Source organism: Macaca nemestrina, unplaced genomic scaffold, assembly GCF_043159975.1.
Source record: "Macaca nemestrina isolate mMacNem1 unplaced genomic scaffold, mMacNem.hap1 Scaffold_118, whole genome shotgun sequence".
Lineage (NCBI taxonomy): Eukaryota > Metazoa > Chordata > Mammalia > Primates > Cercopithecidae > Macaca > Macaca nemestrina.
The window spans coordinates 12,738-32,974 of NW_027257601.1; the positions used below are offsets into that span (position 1 = coordinate 12,738).

At 50.5% G+C, this 20,237-nt stretch overlaps 1 protein-coding gene and 1 long non-coding RNA gene across 2 annotated transcripts; both read left to right on the forward strand.

The window, feature by feature from the left end:
* The first annotated feature begins 931 nt into the window (after nucleotides 1–931).
* Nucleotides 932–16,097, forward strand: LOC139361247 (uncharacterized). The gene is made up of 4 exons (XR_011618806.1): nucleotides 932–1,143; nucleotides 13,935–14,122; nucleotides 14,861–15,054; nucleotides 15,468–16,097. It is a non-coding gene; the product is annotated as an uncharacterized lncRNA (long non-coding RNA).
* Nucleotides 1,295–7,291, forward strand: LOC139361246 (sterile alpha motif domain-containing protein 1-like). The gene has a single exon (XM_071089831.1). It carries the CDS (start codon nucleotides 2,277–2,279, stop codon nucleotides 2,652–2,654), a length of 378 nt encoding a protein of 125 aa, XP_070945932.1. The 5' UTR covers nucleotides 1,295–2,276; the 3' UTR covers nucleotides 2,655–7,291.
* Nucleotides 16,098–20,237: the final 4,140 nt, after the last annotated feature.

Consider the following 20,237-nt stretch of genomic DNA (forward strand, 5'->3'; position numbering starts at 1 on the left):
CCTCCAGGCTAGTCCTGTTGCGCCTCCTCCTGCCTCACTCTGACTTTCGCGCACCCAGGCGTCTCTGAGGGTCGCGCCCCGATACCCTCCTCCACCCCAAGGCTTCTTCTCCCCAAGGGCCAGGTTGGGGGCCCAGGAGCGCCACAGCCTCCGTAGGCACGGGAAATCGCAGCTTCGTCAAAGCTAAGCCCGCCGTGCTCAGCTTTTCTCACCGCCTGGAGGATCCACTCTCCTTCCGTCCTTCCCGACCTCAGGCTGCACAGAAAACTTGGCGGGGATCGAGGAAGCCGCGCCCCGAGGCTCCCAGCGCAGCCCCAGGAGGAATCCTGCCGGCAACAAGAAGCTGTGCGCGCGGCCGGGCGCGAGCCTCCACGTCCAGGTGGGGTCTCCGCGCCCCAATTCCACCCCACCCCGCCATCGGCGCTCCCCGCAAGTGCGGGGTTTCCACCCGTCCTGGCGTTCGCGCCCACTCAGGGTTTCCCTCGCCCCCCCCCCCGCCCCCGGGAGATGCTCCCCGCGTTCTATCCCGCCCCGCCCTGCCGCGCCCGGTAAACGATGTGACCCCGCCCCTCTGCAGTCTCCCCTCCCCAGGACGCTGCCCCTGTCCCCACTTGTGGTGCTCGGGGCATCTCTAAAGCCCCCAACCAGAGTCCTCCAACCCACCCGCGAGGCTCGCGCACCAGCAACGCGGCCCCACCCGCAGGGACCTCGCCCACCTCTGGCTCTACCCCCGCCTCTGCGGCCTTCCCCACCGCTAGCGCGGCCCCCACCTACGACGACCCCCGCGTAGGTCCTCCTGCCCACACGTGTCCCCCCGCCAGCCCCTGCCCCTACCCCTGCCCCTAGCCGTGCCCCTGCCCCTAGCCGCTCCCCCGCCCCCGCAGCCCCTCCAGTGCGCTCGGGCCCCGCCCATTGGCGCTGGGGCCGAGCAGGGGCGCGGGCCTGGCGGCGTTCCGAGTCGGGCGCGCGCGGGCAGGGTCCCCACTGCCTGCTGCGCAGCCGGACTAGCGGCTGCCCTCGGCCTTCTCGCCATGAACGCGGACGACTCCCGGGCCCCGAAGGGCTCCTTGCGGAAGTTTCTGAAGCACCTCTCCGGGGCCCGCAAGGCCATTGGCATGCTGACCAGCGTCGGGGATGTTCAAGGTGCGCGCGCCCCTACCGGCGGCGAGGGAGGGACTGACGGAGAAGGGGAGAACAGGGCGAAGTGGATGTGGCAACGGGGCAGAAGGGGGGAAGCGATGGGAGGACCGGAGGAAAGGTGGGGAAGCGATGGGAAGAACCGGGGAGACGAGCGGGGAAGCGATGGGGTGAACTGGGGTGAAGCCCGTGACCCGGAGCGGCAGGGGTCCCTGCGGGGCGGCCTGAGCCGGCAAGGCAGCCCCGGGGTCCTTGCCGAGTGGGGCGGAGGAGGAAGGGACACGGCAGTAGGAACCTCCATCCGGAAGAGAGTGAGCTTTCCACCCCCTCCAGTTTATGTTTTAAATTGAGCCTGGCAGAGGGGGTCGCCTGGAGCGCCCTCGGGGGTCGTTCTCCCTCAGAGCTGTAGGAAGGGGCCGGGCTTCCCTTCCGAAGCGTGGGTACAGCGCGATCACTTCCTAAGTAGCCCCCGCCCCCTAACTCCTCCCCACGTCACCTCCCAGCACGTCGAGGAAGAAACGGCCAGGTCCCCGCGCGCCTTCTGTCGCCTCATGCCCTGCGCGGCGTGGGTGGGGTCCCGGCTGGCAGCGGGGGTGCTCTGGGTTCCCGCCTGGCGACTCCGAGGCGGTCCGGCAGCCCGTCGCTTTTCCGCTGGAAGAGTTTAAAAAAGGGTTTCCTGCGCTCGCATGTGCTGTCGCTTTTCGCCTCGTGACAAAACCGAAAACTAAAATGGGTCCCAGGCCCTCCCCGCCAGCCTCCGCGGACGGGAAGGACCAGGAAGCGGGGACTCCGGGACGTCAGCGGCGCCACGGCGCGGGCTCTGGGCTTCCCCTGCCCTGCAATGTAGAGGCGGCTCTCCAGGAGGGGCCAGAGTCTGGGCCCACGACGCGGGCGCGCCGGGAGGACATTTACCATTGACGGGCCGGAGGTGGTGGAGACTGCGCGCCCCAGGCCCCGGGTGCACGTGGGGGCGCCTGTGCCTGGACGGTGGAGCGCCCCGATCCTTGCAGCCCCTGGCGGGTAGATCTGCGCTTCCCAGGCGAACGCTACCTGGGAGCCTTAGCGATCGCGAGGGCTGGAGACGCGACGCGCCCCGAGCTGGGTTTTGATTTTTATTTTCCCGGTTCCTCCTGCCGCAGATGCGTGGAAAGGCCCGGATGGCGGATTTCCTGCCGTTTCGGGACCGCGCACTGCACAAGGATGGAGCGGGGATGAGCCCCCCGCCCACGGCCCCGGTGACCTTCCCTTCGCCCTTGAGTGCGCGGGGCGGGCGCGGGTGCTGTAGGTTGGGGCGCTGTGGGCGCCGCCCCGCCCGCCGCGAGCGCCTACGTGATGCCAGGTCCGTCGTCTCCTTGTGCCCAGGCCCGGACATCCGTATGCCGCGCGCTCCGCGAGCCCGCAGCGCAACCTCCCCAGGCCCAGCGCCCCCCGCGGGAGACCCCGGTGGCAGCGCCAGACCCCGCCCCGCAGCCCGACCCCCAGCGCCCCTGGGAAGTGCTCTGGCGTTAGCGTTTTAGTAAAAGGACCCCCCCCTCCAGCATCAGCATTCCTCCTGTAGGGTTGGATTCTCAGAGAAAAAAAAGGTGATGCAGCAGACGCTGGGATTGGAGAAATTACCAGAGTGAAGTAGAAATAGCCTGGCCAGCGTGACTTAAACCAGCCCGGAGATGTGCGAGTACGAATGGAACCGCCTGGGGTCGGGATAGGACCCAGAGTGGCTTCTCAGTCAAAGGCCTTCAGAAGCAGAGGGAACATCTTGAGTGACTTTACCGGGGCGCGAAAGACGAGAAACCTTTGGCTTGGCACGGGAACAGGAAACGATCTCTGGAAGTCACCAGGGCGGGTGGAAGGTCAGGGGTTCAAGGTTATTTTGGAATTTAGGTGCTGTGCTTCCTGCACGGTGGCTCATGCTTGTCATTCCAGTGCATTTGGAGGCCGAGGCAGGAGGATCGCTTTAGCCCAGGAGTTCCAGAGCAGCCTGGACAACATAGTGAGACTCTGTGTCTACAAAAAATAAAAAAAAAAAAAGAAAGAAAGAAAAACACATTAAGATGCTGTATGTATTGGAAAATATTTATGGGTCATTCTTTTGAGCTCCATGTCCAAAAGCTTGCTAAAATGCTTGGGAGTTCGCGTACAGGCACGTGAGATTAGGATACAGTGGCAGAATCGCGGTGTTCTCTGTTACCCTGGTTTTGCCACCTGGGAGGAGTTACACATATTGAAGGTTTGTAAGTCAACGCCTCTTCTCTTCTGGGGAAAAAGGTATTTTGGAAACCAATATTATGTGGGAACGTGGCTTGGTTGGTACAGCCTCGGCTTAATGGGAGACAGCTGCCCTCAGCTCTGCAGGTGGCATCAAATACGGTGGCCTCGAGCCCACATGGGTCACACCTGGGCTGTCCCTGGGGAAGCCCGCTACGGCAGGTCGCCTGGGCATTCTTTCCTTGGCAGAGCCGAAGTCACAATTTTTTGTAAACTCTAAAGAGCTTTACCCTTCCAAGATATGATCTTGAACCTGTTGGAGCATTTGGACGCATTTCTTTTAAGGAAGTTCACCTCCAGATGTGCTCAGAGGGCCTGGTCTTAGCTGCCACAGATTTACAAATTCTTACAGTAAGTAGGTTATTCCTCGAGAATTTATCTGTTGTGCCCCCATTCTTTTTGCCATTTTATTCTGATTCTATATTAGTACTTGATTTTCCCTGACGTAGAAGACTATTGCCTGTAGCTAGAGATCAGAGAACACATTCCCATTCAAGTATTAACTTCAGGGGAATTATCTGTCAGATGTGAAATTATGGTAAAATTCCATATATTAAAATGACCGTAGCTACCATTCGTTGAAAATATTTTGTATACTAGGAGCTTTACAATTCTTACCCAACATCCTCAGGTCAATATGTATAAACTGTAAAGACTTCAAGATTAGTACCTTAAAACCAAAGTCAGAAGTGTGAGGTTTCAATTGACTGGACATGCATTAGGTCAATGACACACATATTTATTGGACACCAGGCTTGATCCGAACACGGGCACCTTTGGTGTCTGAAGCAATATTCCTTGGGTGGTTTTGTGAGGGCAACGGAAAATGACTTTTTACAGCGATAGGAGTCAAGATGGCAAAAATGACATTAAGGCTTAGTACCAATGTGATGGGCTGCTTTTCTTCCCCCAGTAGAGTTCATATTATTTAATTATAAGATACAATGGAAAATCTCTGAAGCAATGCTTCGGAGCCCAGTAGGATGGAAGGGGAAACTGAGAACAGTGCCATTTCGCCTCACACAGCTCCGGCGCCCCTCACCATCCTGTGCACACACATTCTTTGATGGGATCTTTTCAGGGTAAAGTGCAGTAATTGATTTTGCAGAAATTACTGGGTCTGGGAGGCAGATGATGAGTGATGGTGTCACCCCGTGGCACAGTGGGAGATTTGTGTGATGGCATCATTTTCTATGAATGCAAATTGCTTTGGGTGCGCCATACTCGGAGGACCCTTCGAAGCTAGACATTTTCTCATCTTTCAAAAGAAGCATGTTTTCCTTCTTGGTTACAGAAAACTAAAAGCTTTTGATACAGGACTCCGACCTTTTATCAGGGAGAATCAGGGCTCTTTAAATTACCTCTGCCAATCTGATGGGCCGTCAGAAACAATTAAAATTAGAAAGATGAAGATACGGTAACAACGTGGTCAGGGCAAACCTCAGGATACCAGATTGCACGTTCACAGTTGCCTTTCTGCTAACAACGTGCGGGTGAATATGGAACAGAGGGCCATGTGTCAGTAGTTGGGTTGCATTTTGTGTTTCTTTTCTACAAGCCCTTTCTGGTGTGTTTGTGTATATTAGAGAGTAGCTGCCCAGAGGCTGCCGTTTCCCTCCCCACTCCTCGGTTCTCTCCATCTTCACCCCCAACTCCAAGTCCTTTGTTTGGAATTACAGTCATTGTGCTTGTCAGGATGGAAGAGGCAGCCAGACACATGGCAGACCAGAGCACTGAGAGGCAGAGACTTACTCATAAGTCCCGCCCTGGCCCTGCTGTCTCGAGTGCTGAGATAGGGTCTCGGTGTTTTCCTCTGCAGAATGGAGGCATCACTCAGTCTCTGTCTTCTCTCCCTGTCTCTTTCTTCACTCCCCTCTTCCCTAACACACATCTACAGTGAAAGTTTTCAGGAGGCAAAAGAGAAAAGGCTGGACTGTGCGGGACCCCCCAACCCCAGGGCCCATTTGCTGTCTTCCCAGCTTCCATGTGCCCAGAGCAGCCTGGGGAAGCCTTTGGAGGTGCAGATCCTGACTGTGTGGGTCTGAGTGAGGCTGGGACTCTCACGGGGAGGCGCCGGTGCTGCGGGTCACCCTGGGGCTAGTGGGGCGGTTTGCAAATCATGCAGATCAGCTTCTCCACTTCTCCAGGTTTCTCCAAAGTGAGATGCTCCGCGGAGTCCTTTGGGATTGTTTTCTGACTTTGACCAGGATTTTGACGGAGAAGATTCGTTAATATAGGACCCCTTGTCTTAACATACATGTGTAAATGATCTGATCTGAAGTTTTCTGAATGGAAAATGATTGAAAGGTTGGCATGCAGTAGACTTGGGGAGTCATTCCTTCATATATTTTCAGCTGTGTCTTACTACAATTAAGATTTTGTTTCTGTGTGTGTGGGGTTTTTTGAGATGGAGTCTCCCTCTGTTGCCCAGCCTGGAGTGCAGTGGCTTGATCTGGGCTCACTGCAACCTCTACCTCCTGGGTTCAAGCGATTTTCCTGTCCCAGCCTCCCAGGTAGTTGGGATTACAGACTTGTGCCGCCATGCCCACCTGGGTTTTGTGTGTGTGTGTGTGTGTGTGTGTGTGTGTGTGTGTGTGTGTGTGTGTGTGAGTGTGTATCTTTAGTAGAGATGGGGTTTCACCCTATTGTTCAGGCTGGTCTCGAACTCCTGACCTCAAGTGATCCACCTGCCTTGGCCTCCCAAATTGCTGGGATTACAGGCTTGAGGCACCACACCTAGCCTTATTTCAGTGTTTCTGTAATCATTTCGCACATTAACGGATCGACATCGGTGAGTCGGGGCAGGCTTTAGGCAAAAGAACCAAGCCCCTTCCGCCCCTGGAGCTCTCACTCCTGCGGTGAGGCGGGTACAATGTGCGTGTAGCTGGACCTGAGAAGAAAAACTCCTGTCTTATGAAAGGGCCCAGGGGAGCCTCTAGTTGGGGCCCTTTGACCTGACCCCACGGTGAGGGAGGAGTCGTTAGAGGAGGGTGGGCCAGAGGAGGACTTTGGACTTGCCATAGGGGAACAGGGAAGCAGGTGGAGGGAAGCCGACTGACTGGGAAGCAGACTGACTGTCTCCGATAAGGGTGGCTCTGTGGAGACGAGAGGACAGGAGGGGAGGTCGTGAGTTTAGGGTCTCACAAGGAGCGGCCACAGATGGAAGCTTATGGGGTGGGGCATGTGGCAGGGCAGCGCTGTGCCCACAGACACACCCCACCGAGGAGACCCAGGGACTTGAGTGTGTCGGGTGTGGGGTAAATGGGCACTCAGCTATTACAGCTGGAAGGCAGAGCGTGTGAGCTGCGGCAGACAAAGGCAGGTGGGGTAAAAGGAGAGTCTTCACAGCAGTGCTTAGAATAGCAGGAACTGGGAAAACCAGCAAAAAACTATCAATAGGAGATTAATGAATCCATTATGGCACCTGGAATGGAAGGAATTTTTGTCAGCGTTTAATAAGGAGCTTTGTGCTGGTCGAAAATCAGGAGGTGCACAGTACACTCAAGGGCAGTATTGAAGAGCCGATTCCAGAGCAGCTCTGCACAGCAGATCCCCCTGGGGCCAGAGGGGCCGTTTGCAAATCCAAGCAGATCCGCTTCTTGGAGGTTTCTCCAACGGGAGCATCTCCCAGGATTGGGGCCTGCATGGGTGGCCTGTGTTATATATGAAATTTTAAATGATCTAGTTGCCACATTAAAGAAAGGCGGGCCGGGACAGGGGGACACTGGGTGCCATGACTCACGCCTGTAATCCCAGCACTTCGGGAGCGCAAGGCAGGTGGATCACTTGAGCCCAGGAGTTTGAGGCCAGCCTGGGCAACATGGAGAGACACAGCCGCTACCAAAAATACAAAACAATGAGTCGGATGTGGCGGTGCACATCTACAGTCCCAGCCCCGTGGGAGACTGAGGTGGGAGGATTGCCTGAGCCCAGGAGTTGGAGGCTGCAGTGAGCTGTGACTGCACAGGTTCACTCCAGCCTGGGCAACAGAGTGAGACCCTATCTAAAGAAAAAAAAGTAAAAAAAAAAAAAAAAAAAAGAAACTGTTTTATATTCAGCATTCAGCCCACTATTTTGATAACAATCAGTTATTGTGTTGATTAATATTTTACACCGTTTTCCATACTAAGTCTTTGAAATCCATTGTGTAAAGAATCTTAAAGTTCATCTCCATGTGGACGGGGTGCACGTGGCCAGCGACTCCTCTGAGGAACAGTGTGGTCACGGCGATGGGTGGCGTGTCCTGCCTGTATGTAGAAGGTCCCCGTGTGGGTGTTTCTGCGAAGGCCCTGAGGGATGTGCAGGGGACGGCCGACACCCTCCCAGCCACGCAGAGGACCCTTCAATGCAGCACGCTGCCACCGCACCCACGCCCCAGCCCCTCTGCTGCCTGAGCTCTTTCCCAGATGTCCACTTAGCTAACCTCCCTCACCTTCTTCCCTTTCCTTCTTTCCCCAAACGTCACTCTCAGGCAAGTCTGCAGGCTCTCCGATTGTCAATGGCAGCCCTTCCCCTCCCCACCCTCTTAACACCCCCACCCTACTTGTTATTTTTCTCCTGAGTGCTTATGGCCATCCACCCCTGGGCATCATGCATTTGTTCACTGTGTTTCTTGCTTTCGGGTCTCTCCTGATTGGAACAAGCTCCCGCCAGGACCAGAGACTTTCCATTTTGTCACCGACGCATCCACATAGTGCCCGGCAGCGATGGCGCTTGGGGCACCTGAGGTGGACAGTGAGCCGGTGGTTGAGTGAAGGGCACTACAGGTTTATCTCAAGCCCTCCCCTGACCCTACCGGAAGACACGGTGGTCTGCACGGTCCAGATAGTCAGAGAGGCCCCCGGCTCGATGACCTTGACCCGGCGGGGGTAGGGAGGGGGGAACAGTACGTTGACAGAATCCCCCCTTGGTATCCCCCCTCCCCATGCCTACATAATCCCTACATTGTCAAAGGAGAGACGCCTAGAAGGAGCTTTGGCAGCAGGAGTGAGATCAACGCAGTGCAAGCTCATTTTCTGACAAACCAGTGGCAGCAGTCGGCAAACTGACTTTATTTCTCAAAAAGAATGTATGCATCGAAATTAACAAGTGAGTGATCAGCGTGTGGGAAAATTCAAGAAAGGCAGTTCAGTGCTGTGAGAGAGGGCGAGGTAGGGAGCTTTAGTACTCCAGACAACGGAGGAGGTAAAAGGATAGAACAAGATTATTTCATTTGAGTTCATCTATTCTTACTTTTTTTTTTTTTTTTTTTTTTGAGATGGAATCTCGCTCTGTTACCCAGGCTGGAGTGCAGTGACGGAATCTCGGCTCACTGTAAGCTCCGCCTCCCGGGCTCAAGCGATTCTCTTGCCTAAGCCTCCCAAGTAGCTGGGACTACAGGCGCATGCCACCATGCCCGGCTCCATTTTCTTTGTATTTTTAGTAGAGACGAGTTTCATCCTGTTAGCCAGGATGGTCTCAATCTCCTGACCTCGTGATCTGCCTGCCTTGGCCTCCCAAAGCCCTGGGATTACAGGCATGAGCCATCGCGGCCAGCCTATTCCTTTTTTTTTTTTTTTTAAATACAGTTTAGATTTTATCAGAGCAGAATCCCAGGAAACTGAGATTTGTAAACTGGGAAATCCAGCTCCTCCAAGTAGCCAGGAAATAAGGGTGACCTAAGTTATTCTTGCTGGCCCTGATGTGGGCCGGGGATGACTCTGACTCAAGGAAGAAGCGGTCTTGTGACTGTCTTACCCACACTGTGGTTTGGTAAGAAGCTGTTAAAAAGTATGTCATATGAAGAAAGTGATTTAATAATTGGTCAGAGTAATGACCACGTATTTCCTATGTAACCACTCCCTCATCTCCAACTTTATCTTTGGTTCTCATGACAAGATTATCACTTCCCTGAAAACTGGGGTTTTTGCAAATGACGAAGAGGTGTTTTTCCAAATGGTAATGTTCTTCTTTGGTGGGAAGATGTTTTCTCCTGGAAATCCTTAGGAAAGTTATTTGGTTCTGGGGTTGGGCTCCCAAAACCAAAACGAAATGAGCTGGATTATCCCCAGGATACCTGAGCTATAAGGACAATCTGTAGCTTGAGTGTGGAGTGAAAGACACTGAAACTGCCCTTTGTCCCAAATAGCTGTGTGCTGGGGCCCTAGACAGCCCTAAGGAGATGGTGAAACAGGTGACGTTTACCTGTGAGGCTGAAAGCACTCATTGCCAGGCTGTGAAAGCCCGTACTGCAGGTGTGCATGTCTTCCTCCCTGTCCTGTGGGTGACAGAGCCCACCAGTAAATGCTGGTGCATTTCCTTCTTACTTTTCATCCGACCATGTTCTTCTCCATCCTAACCCCTCACTGAATGTTCCTGGGGCTTCCTCAGGTTTCACCCTGCAGGGCCCAGCAGGAGGCAGCTGATTTGCAGTCCTCACCATTCAGAAGTTCAGAAGGAGGGCTTAGAACCACACAGGCTCCACCCCCAGGCAATGAAGTGAGCATCTGGCCTCAGGCATTATTTTCCTTCAAGTTCCCATTGGTGACTCTAAGGCACAGGCATTGTAATAGAGGAAATCAGGAAGTCTTGAAAGTTAAAATGAAATAAGACTAGGGTTTACACTGCAGCTTCACCACTTCACTAAGGTCGTTACCTTCCAGTAATCAGTTTATCCCCCTCAGAGCCTCAGCTTTCTCATCCCTCCAGCGAGGTGTCAGGAGCTCTGCGGGCTTCCTGTGAGAATTATCCGGGTGAGGACTCTGGCTGTGGGTGTGCAGTCAGCAAGGGACACCCTAGTAGGTCCCACCAAGTGCTGCCAGCCCCTGAGCTCAAGGACGACACGTGAAGAAAAGCCCTTCACAATGTAGGGCTCCATCCCACCAACGTGCAAGTGAATAGACGTCCTTTCAGGACCTAGTGTTGTGTATTTTTAAGTGTGGTGCCCTGTCACCTGGAAATTGCTAGAAATGCAAGTTCCCAGGCTCCCTCTCCACCTGTGAAACCCTGGGGATGGCCCAGCTACCTGGGGTGCGGCGGCCACCGCTGGTGATCTCCTGCTGTGGGGTGATGTCACTGTTCTTTCCGGGCGGGTGCAGGTGGACCCAGGGGTGGGAGGTGGGGAGAATCCCGCAGGGACTTCAGGGACTGAGTTTAGTGCTGCGGTTCGTTTTTACTCTGCACAGGAGTCTCCTGGGGTCACCTTGTGTATCATGTCCAGCCTTTTTTTTTTTTTTTTTTTTTTTTTTTTTTGAGACAGTGTCTCGCTGGGCCACCCAGGCTGGAGTGTGGGTGGTGCAATCTCCGCTCACTGCCAGCTCCTCCTCCCGGGTTCATGCCATTCTCCTGCCTCAGCCTCCTGAGTAGCTGGGACTGCAGGCGTCTGCCACCACGCCCGGCTAATTTTTGTATTTTTAGTAGAGATAGAGTTTCACCATGTTGGTTAAGCTGGTCTTGAACTCCTGACCTCAGGTGATCTCCCCACCTCGGACTCCCAAACTGTTGGAATTACAGGCATGAGCTACCACGCCCAGTGGACTAATTTTTAAGTTTTACAGATGGGTTCTCACTGTTACCCATGCTGGTCTCAAACTCCTGGCCTCAAGCAATCCTCCCATCTTGGTCTCCCAAAGTGCTTGGATTTGCAAGCATGAGCCACCACACCTAGCCAAACATGGATCTTTCACTTTAAACTTCATCTAGAGATGTGACAAAAACCAAATGAGGTATTTGTTAAAATACTTTATAACCCTAGTACAGTAAGAGTAATCCAACTGACAGTTTCACAAAACTCCATTTTTGGCAACAAGTTCAAGGTTATACATGTTAATACAGATAACATTTATTCAACCAGAGGAAAAAGGTTACAATGACAGAATTTATCTTTTTCTTTACTATGTTGCCTGAGCTATGGTTAAGGTTTGGGGAACTGGTATCTTAAAGAACCTTCAGAAATTTCTCATTCTAGAATTTAGAAACAAACTTTACACTCTCGGGGTTGAGAGAATCCAGAAGCAATCACCACCCCTAGTGTCCAGATGCTACTCTCCAAAGGCGCTTCCCCACTAGCCACAGAAATCAGAGCTCCCTGGGAAACAGATAGTTGAGCCTCTGGAGCAGGGAGGGCCTGGCTGTGCATGCTTTAGGGAAGTGGGAGTGGGGGCGTAGAAACCAAAGAAGTGAGACCAAAACGGGCCAACAGCTGGGGCAAATGTGGGCATAAAACGAAATTCCATCTGATCACATAGTCTCAAATATGTACATATACAGAAATATTTCTGTGAGGTCACAGGGGTACTAAAACACAAAACAAAAGACTGGGGCGGGGGGAAGAAGAAAAGAAAGAACTCTCTTCTCCATGTTGGGCGCAATGGCTTACCCCTGTAATCCTAGCACTTTGGGATGTCAAGGTGGGCAGATTGTTTGAACTCAGGGGATCGAGACCAGCCTGGGCACCATGGTGAGACTCTGTCTCTACAAAAAAATATAAGCACAAGCTGGGCATGGCGGTGCACACCTGTAGTCCCAGCTACTCAGGAGGCTGAGGTGGCTCAGGAGGCTGAGGCTGTAGTAAGCTAAGACCATGCCACTGTACTCCAGCCTTGGGGACAGAACCAGACCCTGTCTTTAAAAAAAAAAAAAAAAAAGACAGCCTCTTCTGTCATCATTAGAGGTAGTTCCTGCACCACCCTAACTCCTCCTCAAACTGGACTTCCCGGGGAGAGCAGCCGCCCCTGCCTTTTCCACAGAACCATATTTCAAGATGACCCGACAGCCCCAGCTGATGTGGAGCTCTTCTTTGAAGAAGTCCAGCAAACGAATGAAGAATTATAGAATTTGAAAACTTCACAAACTCTAATAAATGATTCAGGCAATAATCCTCAATGAATATGAAAACCATTAATAGGTTGATGAGGAACTCATTATCACAGGACACCAGAAACTCAAGTGCACCAGCTGCTCCGTGGCTGAAGGGAGAAGGCAGATCTTCACAAGACAGTGGCCGACTCTCAGCATGCACCCCGCTGGCGTGAGACCCCCCAGTGGAGGCAAGCAGGCCTCACACGAAGGTAGGATGTGGCCATCTATGCAGAGCTCCCCACGAGGGACTCTGCTTCAAAAGGCGCAGCCTGACTCAAACTAAGTCTTTGGATCTAAGTTCCAGTTCTCAGGAAACACAGGAACATGGCACCCAACACCACACAGGAGCAGCCAGGACACCTGGAAAGTGAGAGCGCCCGGAGGAAACCCGGCCTGCACACTCCTCTGCCGTCCGAGAGGGTGCCCGGGAGAGACCCGGGCTGACCAGCTGTGATCTGTGGGACCCTGTGCCACAAACACTTTGAGGCCAACTAGAAAATTTGAATATGGAATAAGAAATAGGCAGTTTTAAGAAAGTATGGTTTATTCTATTAAAACTGAAAATGGCATTAGCTCATGTAAGAAAGAATCCTCATGTTTTAGGGTCACAAATTCAAATATTTAGGGGTAAATGATGACATTCATAATTTACTTCCAAAAAGTTCACAAGGAAAAGGATATCTATTATGTGATAAGTGTTTAGGGGCTCATTATCCTAGTCTACTTTTCTGTATGCTTGAAAGTTTTCATAATTCTTTTTACGTAAAATAATCTTGGAAATATGTTTTTACATTAGCATTTATATGGAAATTATTAGTATTTTATATAATACATATAACTATATTGTTATGATAATGACCTTATATTAGTGACATAAGAAACAAGCGATGTATCAGAAAGTGAGGATGTGATTAAGGTTCTGTGACTGCATCCACTATCGGAAGAGCACTTCTCCGTGCCAAGGACAGGCTCGAAGCTTCACACACCCTATGTCGGAGTGGGCACCATCCATGCACCCCCACTCTCCATGCAACAAAGCTGGAAGTGAGGCAAGAAGCTGGGGGCCAGGACCCTTCTCTGGGCTTCTCTAAACACCGTGTTTGTAACCACCATGCTGAGCCCACTGAAGACTATCATTGTAAATGTCCAAAATCAATGTCCAAGTAAGATAGGCAAACTTAGGCCAAGAATCTTACCTACACTTAGATATTTCTTAAGCATCGCTAAATGTGAGAGAAGCCATGTCATGAAAATGTAAGAACACAAACAAGTCAACTTTTCACAATCCACCATCAAAATTTCCAACAAAATATTACCTAGCATTGCTTGGGTGATCGTGAATGGCATGAAATTGCTTAAGCTGCTCCCACGTAAGCTCCGGGATGCACAGTGGGTCACCCCCAGAGACCACTGAGTACATGTGGTGGGGAAGAACTCTGTTTTGAAGGTGCTGGGAGAATATCCTCTCATTGTCTGTCTTGAAATGTGAAGTAAATAAATAAGAATATGTATATATAATATAATACACACATGCTACATTACTTACAATATAGCCAATTGATCACATTCTGGTGCATATGCCTGTAATACTTTGCAAATAAAACTCTTCTAATGGTAAAACAAACAAACAAACAAAAGACACCCCTGCAGGCATTGTTTAACACTGTATTCAATCACTCATCACCAACACACAGGACCCAAGGATTGAGAACAATGGACTTTTTGATGTGTGTTGCAACAAACGCATAGCCGAGGGCTGTAAATCGGAGGGATCACCAGGTCTGCCTTCCAGCCACGAGGGAAGTGGGGAGAAGCTGTCACCCCAACTTGAGTTTCAAGAAGACTCCTTGGAAGAAAAGACCACCAAATTGAGAATGAAAAGGTAAGAAATAGTTCACCAGCTGAGGGGGGCTACGGAAATCAGAGAGCAGGCCACCCATGAGCCTCAGGGACACCAGCACAGGCAGGTTGTCAAAGTCACAAGGGGACATGAAGACACTGGCCCAGGACAGCAGCTCTTAATCCAAAATGGTCTCAAGATTCCTTTACACTCTGAAAAATTAACCCATTTATTCCTGAGGTTGCAAGTTTTTTTGTAAAAATCAGACTTTGGCAATGACCTTGAGCTGTAGGATATAAATAACTCCCAGAAGCTTAGGATTCCAATAATGGAACACTAGGCACAAATGGGTTTTAATGAGGACCCAAACAGCTTTTGATTATGTGGGCTTTTTTTTGCCTATGTAGGTACCTGTGTGTGTTTATATAATTTTTCTATATTCTAAATTAAAGTTGATTAAAAAATTAAAGTATTAAAAATACTTATGCATTAAGGTAAGCCATCATTACATGTTAATATAAATATGTTTGAAAAATACTTCTCATAACAAAGTAAAAAACCGACTACTTAGAGTGATGCTGTGTTGCCTTTTTTGCAAATCTCTGTAGTGTCTGGCTCAGAGGTGAAGCTGGACTCCCCCATCTGCTCTGTATCCAGCTTGCTGTGTGTCACACACCTCACCACGCAGCCTCTAGAAAGTACACCATGTACTTGGGCAAGAATGAGTGAAAAAGACAATGTGTTGATAGTGGTATGAAAATAGCATTTCTCTCACTGCAGATCATACACGGGGGTCGTCAGACATGGTCTGAGACCTGCTGGGAAGAACAGCAGCCTGGCCCTGCTACCCCCTGGCTTCTGCTCACAGCACTGACCCCAGCTAATCCAAGAACATGTCACCTATAATGAGAATATTGAAGAAAAAGCAACCATCTTTCAGATGTGTCTATATCATGATACGGTACATGGGTAAGGTAAGCTGAACACAACATAAAAAAGAAAACTTACAAACCCTCCCTTCATCTCATTAAAGATGACTCCTTTAAAGACCAAGGGCATCTGGGGGTCGCTGGAGTTCTCACGTTCCAGCCGCCATCCTTCCTGCCTGAGGACAAATAATTATAAGCGGACAGTGACTCAAATACTAAAGTCTGTATCAACTAGTTAATCACTCATGACATACCAGAAATCCAGCTCACGTAAACCTGGGAAAAAGGTGGCATCCAAATACACTGAGAGGAGATTCTGAAAGTCCTTGGGATTTTGTGTGGAAAATGGATCCAGAGTATAATCACTAGCTGGGTACAAAGGAAAAGTGAAATTGTAAAATTTAACAGATTTCTACTAAAATTATTGAATCTCAAGCCTCATTTCCCCTTTGTCCTAGGACAGTAAATTGTAGCTATTCTTGAGATGGGGCAGTGGCTCCATGCTCTGGCCTCCGACCTCAGCAGCTGTCCCAGCTCATCACCCTGAGTGCCGGCTTTCCCATCCCATCTCAGGATCTGCACTGGACGGGCACCAGGTCTTTCTGCAGCGAACATCTAAACTCTCTCAAGTGTCTCCAGAGACTTTAACACGTCTACAAAGATGACCTCATTCTGTAAGAGCATGGATTTAACTTGCTCTTCGATGTCACTCCTTCACAGAGTGCACTGTTCATCGTCACCCTATCCACTAGCGTCAGTCTTACTAAAAGTCAAACATCAATGTTAGTGGTAACTCTGGAGGCCTGGCATTGTAATGATATCCCCAAGAAAATATTGTTTTGAACCTTTCTGGGAAAAGTTCACGTACGTTTTATTCAAACGCCAGTTTTTATAATCTCGCTACCATGTGGCTTTCCTGAAGAATGAAATTTCTGACGTCCTTCAAGTAGAGAGAGGTAAAATTTTTTCTAGAACATTAATTGCCCACTCCTGTCATCCCTTCTCAGAAACTAACTGAATTCCAGTGGGTGTGCCTGGCAAACCCAAACACGGTTTTCCGTTCAGGATGCTGGTCTTACCTGTGAAGGCGTTCATGAACGTGGAGAGGGACCGGTTCAACATTTTGAAGAAAGGGTCTCTGCACGGATATTTCTGAGACCCACAAAGGATGGTATGCTCAAGAATGTGAGGAACACCGGTACTGTCCATGGGAGTGGTGCCGAACTGCACGCTAGGGAAGAAGGAACGGCACGCCAGGGAAGGGGGAGGAACAAAGAACAGAAGGCCAGGGACAGGGAGGAACAGAACGCTAGGGAAGGAGAATGACTAGAATACAAAACGTTCATCTTAGTGCTGCGGACACAGTTCCCAGATGCATCATCACCTCAGGCTACTAGAAATCATTCTGACACCACAATCCTCCAACCCAGGGTTTCCCAACTCTAATGTAAATTATTGATTCAGACTATAAGATTGTATTTTGATGAGATTGTAAGTCCATGTAAGCTTTTCCGTATTTTTCAAGATGCTCTGTCAATAAAAATACTAGTGAGATGATATTTAAACCACATAACGTACAGTCAGTGCTTTAAACCAAGCTTGTCTAACCCACAGCCTGCAGTCCGCATGCTCAGGATGGCTTGGAATGCATCCCAACACAATCCCTACACTTTCTTAAAACATTGAGGTCCTCTATTTATTTATTTTTAGCTCATCAACTGTCCTTAGTGTTAGTGTATTTAGTGTGTGGCCTAAGACAGTTGTTCTCCTAATGTGGCACAGGGAAGCCAAAAGATTGGAATCCTTGATTTAAATAAAACTTTCAAACCCATGTTCTTAAAATGCACGACATACCTGAACAGATTATTCCTGTCTTCTCTGGCCAGGTGTAAATACCTGGCTCTTGTGTCATCGTGGCTGAGCTTCATGGCCATCAGGAACAGCTCGGGAACAGATGTCACCTGAGTTAACCAGAAAAACACGAGCAGTTAAACGTAGACAAAATAGCCTGTGAAATGGTGATCTTCGACACACTGAGAAAACTGGCTTTTCTGCCTGAAATTAGATGATGCCGGGAAGCCAGTATTTCAGAGCTGGAGAGAACAGAACCATCCTGTCCAAGTCCCTTATCCTACAATCAAGGAAAGAAAGACCTAAAGAAGGCAGATGAGAATGTGTGTGTGTATATGTATATTTTTGAGTGCTTATTACTGGCTAGGTATTTTCCATTTTTTTATTTTTTAATTTTTTATTCTTTTTTGGCTAGGCATTTTCTAATCATGTCACATAGAATCCTGTGACGGAGGTATTCTCATCCTCATTTACAGATGAAACAACTGAGGCTCAGGGTGATGAAACAAGCTGCCCGAATCAGAGCCAGGATTCGCCCTGGTGTCTGCCCTTCCCACGGTACTGTGCTGCACCTAAGTCCTAAGTAACACAGCACCCTTTCCAACACCTGCTGAGTGCCTCCTGCTTTTGTGTACTGCACCTCAGTAACACAGCACCCCTTCCAACATCGGCTGTGTGCCTCCTGTTTCTGTGCATATAATCTCCTGTAGTGCGAAGCACGGGCCTGCAGTACGGGCAATGCTGGAGTGGGCTAGCCGGCGACAGCGGGGAGAGGGTCCAGGATCAGTCTTTGCTTCTCCTAGTTTGGGATGGATTCTCGGTCGTAGCTGTAAGCACTAAGCTGGGGCTTCCAGAACAGCTGGAGGGGCTGGGAGGATAGAAATGCCCCCCAAAAAGATGAGACTCCCCACTCCTGGGGCAGGGTGGAAGATCTTCTCCTACCTTAGGCAAGCCTCCTGGTAAGTGTCCATACTCTTTGGTATGAAAGAAACTGTCTTCTCTTCCAGTCAGGCCAGCCGGCCCAGCCCTCTCCCGCAATCACATACCACGTCCCTGTGATCACCGCACCACTTGCCACTCCCTCCGTCCAGGTGCCATGAGTCACCTGGCCAAGCACACACAGCAAGTCACTGGCAGAGGTGAGACCTCGGGTCTCCTCAGCCCAATCTAGGGAGCCTGCCATCCAACAGTCATGCATAAAGCGGCCCACTACGACCTGCATTATCTACCGCTGTTAAATTACTTGTTTCCAAGCTTACCGTACTTTGTATCAGATGATCAATGCATTTAAAATCAGCAGATACAGTGAGATGTCTGCTTTCTAATAATATATAGCTTTAATAATAGCATTCATGGTAGCTATTTCTCAAACAAGAAACGTGACTTATCATAAGTTTCTATGGCTGGACACAGCGGCTCACACCTTTAATCCCAGCACTTTGGAAGGCCAAGGTGATACGGTTTGGCCACATCCCCACCCAAATCTCATCTTGAATTGTAGTTCCCATAATCTCCACATGTTGTAGGAGGGACCTGGTAGGAGGTAACTGAATCATGAGGATGGTTCCCCCATGTTATTCTCATGACAGTGAGTATGTTCTCATGAGATCTGATGGTTTTATAAGGGGCTTCTCCCTTCACTTGTCATTCTCTTCCACACCACCCTGTGAAGAGGTGCCTTCCACCATGATTGTAAGTTTCCTGAGGCCTCCCCAGCCATGCAGAACTGTGAGTCAATTCAACTTCCTTACTTTTTAGCTCATTCATTATAAATTACCCAGTCTTGGGTATTTCTTCATAGCAGTGTGAGATTAGACTAATACACAAGACAATAGGATTACTTGAACTCAGGAGATGAGACCAGCCTAGACAACAAAGTTTCCACCTACACACACACACACACACACACACAAAATGAGCCAGGCGTGGTGGCACCTTGTCCCAGTTACTTGGGAGACTGAGGTGAGAGGATCGCTTGAGCCCAGGAGTTTGAGGGTGCAGTGAGCCAAGATCATGCCACCGCACTCCAGCCTGGGTGACAGGGTGAGTCCCAGTCTCAAAAATAAGTACATTTCTATACAATTTGAAAAATAAAGGAGAAGAATCTACCACTCTGGGTGAGGCCCTTATTAATAGTAGCCAGTACTATAAACCCAGGTGTCTGCCCGGCCTTTGCAAGATTCACAAAGGCACTAAGTCTGTTGTCAGGACACCCATGCCTGGACATTGCCTGGCACCCCCTAGTCACTTCCCTGGCTCCCTTGCTGGAGCCCTGCACAGAGGCAGCTGCTTTCTCACACCACCCTCTCCAGCTCTTCCCTCTCCCCCCAGCAGCAGCAGCTCCCACTCCTCCTCCCGCCCTTGTCCTTGGCCCTCTGCATGGCATCCACTATGTGCCTCCAGTCACAGCCGCATCAGTCTTTCTAGACAGTAAGCTGTTTATCTTTTACATTTGCTACAACATCAAGCATAGCACAGAGCCAACAGCTGGCCAAATATGTGAAGTGTTGTCATTTTTAGTTACTATACTAAAAAAAAAAAAAAAAAAAAAATGGAAAAGGTTTAAGCAAATAACAAAACAAAAAAACAAATGAATCCATTTTAATATAAACCCAAGTAAGTACAGGTCCACAATTTCTTCATTATAATTTTGAAACCCAAATGGCTCAGAAAACTGAAAGATTCTGCAGAAGTTCAGAGCAAACTATTTGATGGCAAAACCTGACTGAACAGATCAGGACACTGAGTCTTCGTGCTCACACTCAGAGAATCATCAGGTTTGGCGGCAGAAACCCTAGTGTGTCTAGGGTTTCTAGAAGGGCGTGCTATGTTGGGCGGGGCTGTGCAAGTGATGGGAGGAGCTTAGTGAGGGGTGGCTCTTTGCAGGTGAGGAGTGAAGCCTAGTAGGTGGGGATGCAGGTGAGCTGGGCCTTGAGGATGGGGCTTGCAGGAGATGGGGTGAAGCCAGTGGAGCGGGGCTGCAGGCAAGCTAGGCCTTGGGGGCGGGGCTTGCATGCGAGAGGCGGGGCCTTGTGGGGGCAGGGCTGGCAGAAGAGGGTGGGGCTTGGTGATGGACCGGGCTGTTCAGGTGAGGGTAGTGGCCTAGTTGGGGACTGCCGGAAGCTGGGCCAGGTGAACCTTGGTAATCCTCTCTGGCCTTGGTCCTGTGGCTCAGGCTGTGCCCAGCAGGGAGGCCGGCCCAATCGAGCTGCGGTCTCCTCCCTGAGAGCGAGGGCTCCTTCCTCCAGCGCGAGTTAAAGCACCGTGTGTCCACCTGTGCAGTGGCTGGTCCCCATGTGACCTGGAGGGCAGAATCCCTGGGTCCTGCCGCTGGTCCTGGGCTTCTGCTTCCCCTTCCTGCAGTTCCTGGGAGCGTC